The sequence below is a fragment of the Lampetra planeri genome, chromosome 4, assembly GCF_965212315.1.
Source record: "Lampetra planeri chromosome 4, kcLamPlan1.2.h2, whole genome shotgun sequence".
NCBI lineage: Eukaryota > Metazoa > Chordata > Hyperoartia > Petromyzontiformes > Petromyzontidae > Lampetra > Lampetra planeri.
Genome location: NC_136110.1, coordinates 27,489,957 through 27,502,262, shown reverse-complemented (window position 1 = coordinate 27,502,262; position 12,306 = coordinate 27,489,957). Strand labels below are relative to the sequence as shown.

The 12,306-nt window shown below is 41.5% G+C and overlaps 1 protein-coding gene across 2 annotated transcripts in view; it reads right to left on the bottom strand.

Moving 5' to 3' along the window:
* Nucleotides 1-12,306, bottom strand: part of LOC144717891 (peroxidasin homolog) — a 66,894-nt gene continuing 54,588 nt past the window's right edge. For both annotated transcript variants that reach the window (XM_078593648.1, XM_078593649.1), the window contains 5 exons: nt 10,799-11,007; nt 5,876-5,999; nt 5,171-5,282; nt 3,571-3,684; nt 1-1,785 (listed from right to left, as the gene is read on the bottom strand). In XM_078593648.1, the coding sequence (XP_078449774.1) occupies nt 1,672-1,785; nt 3,571-3,684; nt 5,171-5,282; nt 5,876-5,999; nt 10,799-11,007 (673 nt within the window). In that variant the 3' untranslated portion in view covers nt 1-1,671. The remainder of the gene's footprint in view (nt 1,786-3,570; nt 3,685-5,170; nt 5,283-5,875; nt 6,000-10,798; nt 11,008-12,306) is intronic.

Here is a 12,306-nt window from a genome sequence, read left to right as displayed (position 1 = left end):
TTTTCATAAAAACAATGTTTATTGGTGTGGCATTAGATACTGCATTGAGAAATGCTAAAACAACTCCTCTATACGTAATACATAACTGCAAAGGAGCTTATTTCAATTAACAAGTTATATTAAAAGCATTAACAAATGTATTTTTTTTTCAGTTGGCATGGCTTATTATGATGGTGTTACCTTTGGTAAAAATTACTAAAGTACTGGCATCGTATGTAGTAGCTTGTTTTAACAAGAGTAGAAATTCTCTCATCTGCAGCGAAGTGAGGACAGGCATCACGGATCTTATTGTCTGCAATGTTGTCAACAAATGTACTCCAATTTATGTAAAAGAAAGTAACACGGATAAATGCAGATAATAGGATGAATTTTCCACACGACCATATTTATCCACTTAACACTGGCGGATAATAGGAGGCTTTTCTGCAATACAGAACAGGAAGTAACCTAAGATAATCACGGATAATAGGAAGATCGCGGTTGCAGATAGTGGACCTTATAGGTTCCAAAGACGATAAGAGTTGTGGGTAATAGTGCAGCAGATGAGAGTTCAACTGTTTACAAAACCAGAGATCACCGTCATTTCCTTCACAACTGTGGAAGACCATACCTACAGTATATTAGTACAATACAAGTATGACCTTGTACTTAACTACTTATCATATCTATCAAGAGACATTGAAAATATTGAACATTGAACAAAACTTACAAAAAGGAGAATTGACCATGGAATTTGATTTCCATTAACAAAAAACATTACATGATGGTAAAAATGCACCTTTGTATAATTTGCAATCACTTCGGTATTCTGCAACATAATCTGTAGCACGTGAAACCAGAATGGGGGGAATTGTGCATACAGCTCAATGATATTCAGGAGAGGAGAATTATCGAATGACAAGGAAACGGCAGTGGTGTTTCATGTTCACGTATAGACTCATTGGCCTTGAATGACACAAAGTTACTAAACTTTACTATGGTTAATGGTCAGGAAAAAATTACACTGAATATCACAGGCACTGGGTATAATACTGGTTTACACCACCGTCAATTGTTTGCCGTACACATATTTACGACTTTTGTGTAATGCGTTAAAACGGTTTAAACACGTGTTCACCTTTTCGTCCTTGTACTGTGTTCTCTGTATATGACTGAGAATGAAAAATGTAAGTACAGTTTGCGTACTTATAACCTGAGTAATCATTCCACTTTTGTCATGTCATATATACTCACAAATGACAAATACTCCCCACTTAAATTGCCACTTAATTCAATCATGCACAGAGGCACGTTGATGTTCACAGACCGAAGCACTTCCCAGTTACAACATTGGGGTTCCAACTTACTGCATATGAACTGAGACGGTGCATCGTGCAGCAAAACACTTTCACTCCGAATGTCGATTAAGAATCAAGCATATTCCAGAATTGCATGATAATTTTACACATTATTCCATGTGCCATTTACTCAATAGTTCCATTTTCTTCAAATATGGTTGTTTTCCAAAGGTAGTACAAATGAGATGTAGTATCTCATTCATTACAAGAACTTATCCTACCATGCGTTGCTACAGATAGGATAAGCAGTATATATATTCGTTCAAGATCAGTTATGTAGAAATGACAACGAAGCAAGAAACGTACGATTTGTCGAAGTCTTCACATTGCCGAGTCAGATTACTTCAGGATATTCGTGACAGACTGGGCAGCACTGACTTGCCATTTTTACAGGGTTGGGGCAGGTTGCTTGAGGGCAGGTTTCAATGAGGCACATCACTTGCCCGTCCTGCCAGGGGAAATAAATGGCAATACTATTTTAGTTTCATGACCGCCTTCCAGAAATGCGCTAGGACCCCACAGGATTGTAAATATTTTCGGAGCACAAATCTCTAAAAAGATATACTATATATATACACACGAAGCATGTGCGGAAAATCATTCCAGGAACCTGAATCCCACGTTACACTCATCAATTCCGCTGAGATTCCAAATCCACAAAACAAACTGAAGATAGTGTGTGTATATGTATGAAATGGGAAGTGGTAGCGTCGTGGTTTGCACATCGCTCTACGAACCAGCGACCCACTGATGACTAACATCAGTGATGAATATCTGAACCGGTCTTGGGCCTCCCGTAGGTCAACTAAGCCTTAAATGAGTACCTGATGCAGTGTACAAACATCAGTACTGGGGAGACAAAGGCGGCGACGAGTGGTGTTGGCCACCCGCCGTCTTGGCTGCTGTGCCGGTCTTAATAGGCGCTTGCTAACAGCACCAACAGCCTGTTAACAGCTATACGGGGGATCTTTTTCGTCGTTGTTGTATGATCTACCCTACTGGGCAGTGAAACACGTTGCCATTACCAGTAGCCCCTGTGGTTAGAGAGAGCCCTGGTCGTTTCACATTGTGGAGTGCGCAGGTAAAGGTTTTTTATCAAAGGTTGATAAGCAGCACATGACACCTATGCCCAACAGTCCTTTAGAAGAGAACATTTTATGGACGTTTGCTAAGAATGGGTAACCAAATCCATTCATAAGATGTATCAAATGCATAACAATGTAGAAATCGTTAAATTAAACTTGGTACCACAAGACCGTGAAGAACGGTGCCAATGTGAGGAGGCCTTGGATGATGACGACTTACACATTAAGTTAGAAGGCAGTGAGGTGTTTTGTAATTGTAGCATGTTTTTACAATTGTGTGTTTAATATGATTTCTACAAATTAACAATTGATAGGTATAACATCAATTTATCCTGACATAACCTTATCACACAAATATTTGTCTTTTTCCAGTATTGCCGCAATTGTCATTAGCTGAATATTCATAACATGTATTAATTAAAATCTACATTGAAACTAATTTCTTGAGAACTACTTTTTGGGTTTAGTTTGGTTGTCCTTCTCCCACACCTCCAATTAGCACGGTTGGCTACGTACAGTGCAAAAGAAGTTCAACATACATACATTCCAAATCGTCCAATATTTTTAAGCAAGCACATTTAAGTTCCTACTGTAGCCAGCATTTGTTTTTTTTTATGAATGCAATGCTCAGAAACCATACAAATAAAGTTTTAAGACTGGCATTCACGTCACAGAGTAAGTACATTTGTAACCTGTCGAAATAGTCCCACGGCTGACTGACACGTCGTTCGAAACTCCCGTCACTCAAACACCGCTGCAAAAAGAGCACACGGCAGTCCGGAATAAGAAGACTCATGACGTAAAAACTAGATCCGAAGCTTTCGTGACTGCAGGAATTACTCTTTCGGCAAAGTTCGGTAAAGTCACGTAGAAAATCAATTCAAATATAATTATTTTATTTGATTATTATTTTATTTTATTTCCTACGTGACTTTACCAAACTTTGCCGAAAGAGTAATTCCTGCAGTCACGAAAGCTTCGGATCTAGTTTTTACGTCATGGTTCTTTCGGTAAAGTCACGTAGAAAATCAAATCAAATATTATTATTATATTAGATTTTCTACGTGACTTTACCGAAAGAACCAAAGAGTAACTCATAACGTAGTCGTTGACACACGTGCGACCAACACTTCCGCTAACGCCCATACCTTGCACTGACACTTGGTACACTCATCCTTGTTCCAACTGCTCCCCTCGCTCTGTCTGCCTCCCTCCGTGGTGACGCAACTTTCTCGACTCAAACGCGACTCCAACACTCTGATCTGTCTCGGAGTAGAAAAAGAAGAAAAAAGCACAACGCATTTTTCGATTAAAAGCTTTCGTGACTGCAGGGATTCATCTTCTTGGTTCTTTCGGTAAAGTCACGTAGAAGGGAAGTAATAAAATAATAAAAATAAAACATAATAAAATCATTCTCACGACGTTTCGGCCACAACGCAAGCAGCCGTCCTCAGGTGAAGACCAGGTCTGTCGGGGAGACAGCGTCTGATTGAATTCACCTGAGGACGGCTGTTTGCGTTGTGGCCGAAACGTCGTGATAATTATTTTATTATGTTCTATTTTTATTATTTTTTAATTATTTTATTACTTCCCTTCTACGTGACTTTACCAAAAGAACCAAGAAGAAGCACAAAGCACTCGCATTTGTCGTCGCAAAACACACACCACATTTTGCTGCATGTGTGAACGTTACAAGGAGAGGGTCCCCTAAGACCATGTTTTGCCATGTTCCCACAACCGCTTAGACAGCTCACTCACCCACAGTGGGTATTCACACTGGAGGAATCCGATGAGCAATAAAGCTCTTCCATTTAAAGCTTTCGTGACTGCAGGCATTCATCTTCTTGGTTCTTTCGGTAAAGTCACGTAGAATGGAAATAATAAAATAACAAAATTTAAACATAATCAAATAATTATTTGGAAATAAAAAAATAAAAAAATTTAAACACAATAAAATAATTATTTTATTATTCTTTCTTTTTGTTATTTTATTATTTCCATTCTACGTGACTTTACCGAAAGAACCAAGAACATATAAAGCTCTTTTTTCACAGATGTCCAATTGTGGCGGGTAAGAGCATTACAAACAATACAAAAACACGATAGGAGTGTCAAAGGTAAACAAATCACTTAAACACATACACATTCAAATACAACTAAAACATCCCCATCCTACCAGACAAAGCCCTCGGAGGTATTAACTTATTTTTCAAAAGCGACGTGCCACAAAGGATAGCTCAACAAATTGGCTTGTCATTTGGACATCCATAGCAGTCTATACAGGCATGTGGGCTATGTCTGGTTTAACGTGCAAGTCGGATGCAGAATCATCCCGGCTACTCTAGCATCGGATAACATCAAGGCTGTGTTTTTTTGTTGTAAAATACACCGTGAGAAAAGGGGGGTGGGAGAGGATGGAAATTTGAGAAACAATGCCCATTATTTCAACGGCTGCCATCGGAAGATGGAATAGAACCAGGGACCTCCGGATTGCAAGTCGAGTGTGCTAGCAGTTGCATTGCCAGCAGCTGCCACACACGAAGTAATATCAGTTCTAAAAATGTCTAGATTATAAACAAATACAATTAATATTCTTAGGTTTTTTCGTGACTTTACCGAAAAAACCTAAGAATATGAATCATTGCAGTCACGAAAGCTTCAAATCTAGAATTACAATTAATGCGATGTGCGCATGCATGTATGCGGCATACGCCGAATAAATGTCTACTGCTCATTAAGCGGACACACCTGATTGCGCAGGGATGCTATTGTGTTGTGGACGTCCAAGACGAAATCTTTGTAGCCACCGAAGCTCCCGGCGTCTCCTTCAATCGTGGCATTGCTGGGCTTCTCTTTGTTTCTGTTCGACAGTAAAACAACAGTCAGGATGCTGCCTTTAACCAGCAGATGAAATAAACCGACATTTGCTGACTCAAGTTCCCATGCATAATTCATGCACCGTGTCTTTCTCGACCCACTTGCGAAAGCACAACGACTCTGTCAGCGTAAGGCCATAGCACTGTCATCTCTATGTGACCGTTAGTGGGCCGGATATGACGGCTCATCACACATGGGTGGAACACACATCGTTGGGGAGTCAAACACCGTGGACAAGTTCAAAGTTGACGTGATCAATGGTATCTCAATGTGCTTTCATGCAAACCACCTTCGTCGGGGTAGTGCATGCTATGACTTCAAATACATTTCTGTTTCCGTGTTGTTGAGCCAGTCAATATGTTTAATGAAGTGGAAGGTAGTCAAGGTCAGTGTTTCCCAGGTGCATTTTGGCAGCCGGAGAATACACATTCCACGGGCTTTACACTCACCGTCGGAAAACACGCGGTGGCATTTGCATTGCGCGATTTCCCGCTGCAAGACTAAGACGGTGGATTCGTGCATAGCTTTGCCGAGTAAATGTGTGCCGAGCAAAGCAAAATGAGCTCCATGCTCTACCGAAGAGATGACGCCCGTTTTTGTTTCCTCCGGCTCGGCTGATCTGCGGGGAAGCTGAATTCCGTTGAGCGTCTGGTTCTGAAGTGGCCAGAGATGGCTCGAAACTGCCCCCTTGTCCGGCAATCTAACACATAAAGAAGGTGAAAAAAGCATTGGAATATCGATTCAAAGCAACATAAGGGAGGGGTATAAAAGGTGTTGCCCTGCAATTTCTTTCTCACGCAACTGCTGGTTGAAGAGCGCCCACGAGAGGAAGCTCGAAAGAGCCCCTCTTGAGGGTATGTCATCCAATTCTTCCACGCTGGCTAGAATCAGAATCTTTATTTACCCTGGAGGAATCCGATTTGCTATAAAGGTTTTTTTTTTCTCACCGATGTCCAGTAAAGAGGTGGGGGGGGGGGGGGGGGGTGTGCAGGTCTTAAAGTTGCAACAACAAATAACAATAATAAAAAACGATAAAAAAAATCTTGGTAGAGTTGAGCGTTACCCACACTTCACCCAGCCACGCGCGGTCTGCCGATCGGCTTAACTGCGGCGCACTTCGTTGTTGCTGCTGGGTGGACGGAGGCAGGTGTGGATGCAAGAAATTGCCACGGATGCATGTGGAACTTCTTTCGCACCGTACGCGGCCAACTGTGCTCATAGGAGGTGCCACGGCGTTCGATCGAATCGAGCTGGCAAGTCCAGTTTGCTCCCCATTAGGCCACAGAAGCATCACTTATGTTACTCCGTACATGAAACAGAAATCGTAAATGTTATGAATTGTCTTTTTTTTTGTAATGGGCACTTATCTAAAGTGTTTTTTTAATGTTTAAAGATGAAGGTGCTCATTACAGGCAACATTTACACGCATTGTAATAATATTGCAATCATAAATCGTCGGTGGTAATAAAAGTATAACCACGTTTCTGCAGTCGGAAACAGCCAAGCGTAAAAATGTACTGTGCCAGGTTGACGCTGTTGTGCCGTACTGCTCTGCGATGTTTTTCGGGTTGTACCGCGCGAGCTTCAGGGACGAAAACGTCGGACATCACGCCCAAGAATGCGTGATGCAACGAGAAATAACATTAGACGGCTAAGGATGACAGCTCGTGAAAAATATGGAACGAGACACGCGCATAAAATTAATAAGTCTAGAAAATTACTTTGCGTTGATGCAAAAACTCGTTGCGACAGAGCTGGAATGGCGGGGGGAGGAGGAGGGCACTTTGTTAATACAGATGCAGTCAGCTGTCGGGATATTCAAATCCGCTTCACATGATACGCACACTTCCTCGTCACAGACAGCTCTGAGTAGCGTCCTGCGTAACATCGCAAATTTCTCCTCGACACAAGTAATCCTGTAAAACAGGGCATGTCTCGTTAGCAGTGCTGCAAAATGGTAGTGTTAGAAAGGTCACATCGGTGTGCTCATCATTTATCACTCCGATGACAGATTTGGAGCAGTGGTCCTCGCATTGCTGAATGAATGGGATTTTCTGTTAACTCCCGCAGACTGGCGATCCATAGTCCATCACAATTATTTTCGTAGTGTTTTCTTTCTACCTCGTTATTGTAAATGACAAAGAAGAGATGCAAAGGCATTTTTGTGATATTTTTTTCACCGCTTCTAAAAAAAAAATGTCTATAAGCACTGATGATTTACAACTCCAAGCTGTTAAGATCCGTAAGAATCTGTGGAATTGGTTTTTTCCCAACATTTTCATCAATAAAAACAGGTTTTAAAGTAAATTGCATAGGCAAAAGGTTAAAAACAATCAATTTCATCAATGAAAACTACCTGCCCCTCTTCTTCGGCCAACATCATGCGAATTTTAAACGCGCTTTGCCTTTCTCGAAACTCTTAATTGACAAAATGTTATCAACGGAGTGGTGAAAACCCCTTGTTATTTGTTAGGAGGCGAAGACTAACCCAAAAACAAACATCAACATCATCCCGCCCTTTGGGAGGCAGAAGAAAGTCCACTTTACCATAAAGCAAGGACTTCCCCGTGGTATTTAGACACCCCCTGCCCTGCATGCCCTCTATCCGCTCGCTCCACACATCCCCAAGTGCCCTTCTCTTTAAATCAGACCGTCAGCAACTGGCCCACAAATAAAGCGTGGAACCCATATGACTGCAAATTCAGCACTGGCCTCTACACCCCGTCACCTATAATTCTCAACTTCTGGGGATACACTTATATATATATCAATATGAAATATACTGGGAAGGCTCCCTACGCGTCCCTTTAAAAATATCCAACAATAAGCCCGCTTCGGAAAGACATCGGTAAATATGCAGCTGCATATGACATAAAGCCAGCCATGATGCTGGAAAGTAAATTCATATAATTCAAAAAGGTGAAAGTATTCATCACATATGTCAAGCACTTTAATTATCCATGTGCAGCATTTTAATGAAAAGCTTTCCAGCGCTTCCATAGGGGCTATCACTTGTACACAGCATGTTAAACAGTGCAGTGCAAGTCTTTTTGCATATTTTAGGGGTTTTTTTGGTGTATTTTAACTCACACATGCTAATACATGCAAATGTTGAGCACAAAAATAATAAAATGTTAACATTATATATGGTTGAAATGGCAATTGTAAAGGAAAATATCTTGCAAATATCCACACGTTCCTATATTCTTCATTTGGCCACATACTTGAAAACATTTTCTTTGTAGCTTACGTAAGACCGTTTTAGATTACATCTAGAAATATGATTGAGCTAAAGGATGACAATGTACTGAGTGCTATAATCAGTATAGCATGATGAAGTCCACGTTTAAAGTGCAGTGTAATCAAATTCCAAACCATGTTTTCAGCTCCTCCCAAAAAGAAAGCACCTAAACTGATCTAATCATCTCAATGTACAAATGACTTCATCACTAAACAAATTAAATTCAAACAAAGTTTCCAAGCAATTATCTCTCCAATATTCAGATTTGATTTTGCATTTTAATACGATAACATTTTGCACATCAGTTGCACCACTTCGCACGCCATCGACGTTACTATTACGGTAATTAATTTATTCGTAATTTAATCATCCCCAAGTTTAGAAAAATGCATTTCACGATAGCATTAAACGGCAACACCAAGCTTCCCCACACTGCTACTACAGTGGCACTATGAGTTAGGGCTTGCCACTAATATGCAACATTAATTTGGTAAGTGCTTTAATTTCCAAGGTACTCTCAATGTCAGATTGGAAAGAAGCCGCTTGCTTTCACTGTGACTCTCAACCACTCCTTGGCACAATGTAGTTTTACTGTGACTCCCTTTGGAAAATATATGGATCCACTATCATCACATGACTGTAGCGTCTTAGTCCGTATCTTGATAATAAAAATAATTTCTCGTGGATATACCATGTCCCCTTATTATATAACCTATATCACACCATTATCTCCACCTGATTTGACAGCTTAGCAAGGTGCGATTTTACGGGGTGGATGGGGCAAATTTTCCTGATTCTATTCTTTTTCCCCCCCTGCACTGCATGCTTAGTTGGGATCCCCAGGGGAATCCATGTTTTTCCTAGAGGGGGGTGAATTCATCTCTTTGCACCGTGGTGGCGAGATGTTAACTACCTCACCATGCACACAGGAGGTCCGTAGATTCGATTCCGACCCTGACGCCTGTTGTATATTTGCAGTGTACATGTTCTCCCCGTGGTTGTGTGGCATTTTTCTCCGGGTCCTCCGGTTTTTCCCTCCACATTTAGAATTGAGATGCGTTTAGACTATTTGGCTGCTTTAAATTTCCACACGATAAGCCACTTTGTTGAGCTATCATTCGTGGTCAGGTCACTTCTCAAAAAAGCAACGTAGTTCAGTGGGCCTTACCTGCTAAAATAAAAAAAAACGGTTTATGGTTTTTAGTTTATTGGAAGACTCATTGGGAATAGCAAAGGTTGGGGCTGGCTGGAAGGTGGTCAGGAAATGAAAGTGCAGCAATGAATGTTTTGGAATCTCTCTCACTACAGATCTGCCAGGGGCGGTTTCTCTAGGCGCTCCAATTTCCTCCCACAAGAAGCCAGACACTCAGTGGTAGAATTGGGCAAATGTCACAATGCGGCAGGACCCTCCGTAAAAAAAAGAGTCTTGAGACTCAGCGAGGCCTCCCAAGGTAAAATGCCTTATTTCAAAGTGAATTGAACACTCTTTGGTTCTTTCGGTAAAGTCACGTATAAAGATAAAATAATAAATTTAATAATAGCATACCACGCAACCACGTGGCGCCACGCTGGCAAGATGTTATCTCCCGCGCCTGGTATACGGGAGGTTGTGGGTTCGATCACGACCCTGACATCTGTATATTCGGAGTCTGCATGTTTTCCCCGTGGTTGCGTGGTATGCAATTATTTAATTTATTATTTTATCTTTATACGTGACTTTACCGAAAGAACCCAAGAGTAATTCCTGCAGTCACGAACGCTCCAAATTAAGATTGAATTGAACACGTTCAGGAAATATCAGCCGCAATGTGTCCAATTATATTTTAACCCACGCCACTGAAAATTGACGGATCGTACCCTGCAACTATGAATGCTTGCGACTACATAACACTAGCACATTGTGCAATCTCAATCATGGACACAGGCACTGTGGGTGTAATGGATGACTGGACAGCAAAGGAACGAATGATGATTATGTTGATGATAGAACCTTTGAATACACGGGAGCGCACAAACAGTACGCTAAGTACGGAGTCATTAACCAAAACACTTTCGTAGAATAGCATAATTACAGCATAGCAGAAACCTGATCTCTTATCCATGATGAATTGGGGGAGGGTGTGGGGAACTTCAAAGATCCTATCTGTAACCTAACCAATAACCAACGGGAACCATTGGCCATTGGAGCACACCCAACTTCCATAGCGTGGCTACGCCTCTGATCTTTTAATCAACGTTTGGCCGAACAAGGACCTGACCTTCGCAGCAGTCATTCCACAGGCGCAGGTCTATCCGTGGGATGGCGTCGCAGCTGACGTATCCGTGCGGGAACTCGGCCACGGTGAAGACATCTCGCTGGAGCCTGGTGATGTTGTCTCCGTTGTCGCAGAGAACGCGTGCCAGCGACGCCTGCTTGATCTGGGTCAGCTGAGCTGGCGTGAACACTCCGGGGCTCTCGTACCAAAATCTACGCCGTTGCCATCGGACGACGGGCGTGGTGGGGTGAAACCAACGAAAGCATCGACGATGATGTACGTTATGAGACCTCCTTTACTAGTGGCAAAATATAGTGATAGGTTTTTACCCTTTCAACTGGACACCTTTATACAAGGGATCATGTTTGCAATAACCACAACACAAGCAATCAAAATGCAAAAAAAAATAAACAACGCAGATAATGATATGCACTGTCTTGAAGTTGATCGGGTGTGGACCAATGAACTTCAAGGACAGTGAATATCATTATCAGAGTTGTTAATTTTTGTTTGAATTTTGACTGCTTGTGTTGTGGTTATTGCAAACATGATGCCTTGTATAAAGGTGTCAGTTTTTGTACCAGTTGAAAGGGTAAAAACCTACCACTAGATGATGTACGTGTCCACGTCGATTTGATATTAACGTGCCAAAGGTCGATACATAGCTGCTGTTTCACTTCATACATCTCTTTTGTTGTCGATTTATGAAATAAGATAACAAATGTTACCCTACGTGTTAAAATGTTTCCAGTTTTAACTCACGGGTGCGTGCATTAAATGTACGTATGCAACTTCTTTCGCACCGCACGTAGCCAACCGTTCTAATCGGAGGTGCGAAATGCTCTAATTACAGTTGTCGTTTGCAATTAACTTCAAATTATTTTGCTGTGCCGGATTTTCTGCTTGGCTATTCTCGCAGCTGAGTAAATCACGGGGTGGGGAAGGGGGCAGCAGTAACATGGTGACTCGCACACTGCACTATGAACCTCGTGACCCCAGTGTCATTCCAGGCGATGGCTAAGATCAGTGGTGAGTGAAATCTGAACAGCAATGGGGAAGTAGGGTCAAACAACCCCCCCCTCCCCACACCTCCTTGACTTACAGAGTGTGGGGAGAAAATCATCCAGCAGAATCTAATTATTTAATTACGTTTAATAATTTTGCAAGCTGATGTTCAGAAAATCTTAGTGTGGCTGTGATAAAACATGAAAGGGCAATATCCATTAATGATTAAATGACCTAGTTGCCTGGTTTAAATGTGGCTCTAAAACATGCTGATGAACATTCCAAGATGTGGTCACAATTCTGAAGAATGGATATATATATAATCGCGAACATGCACATATAAAAAAAAACATACACAGCATTTTGTGGACATTTCAATTGTGCCTACCTTTTTTGAGTGTTCGTTTGGCCATTGCAATAAAAAATAAATCCAATTGAGACAAAAAATGTAACCCAGACAAAATGCATGAAACATCTAGAAGCAGAACTCTGCTCTGCATCTCCAC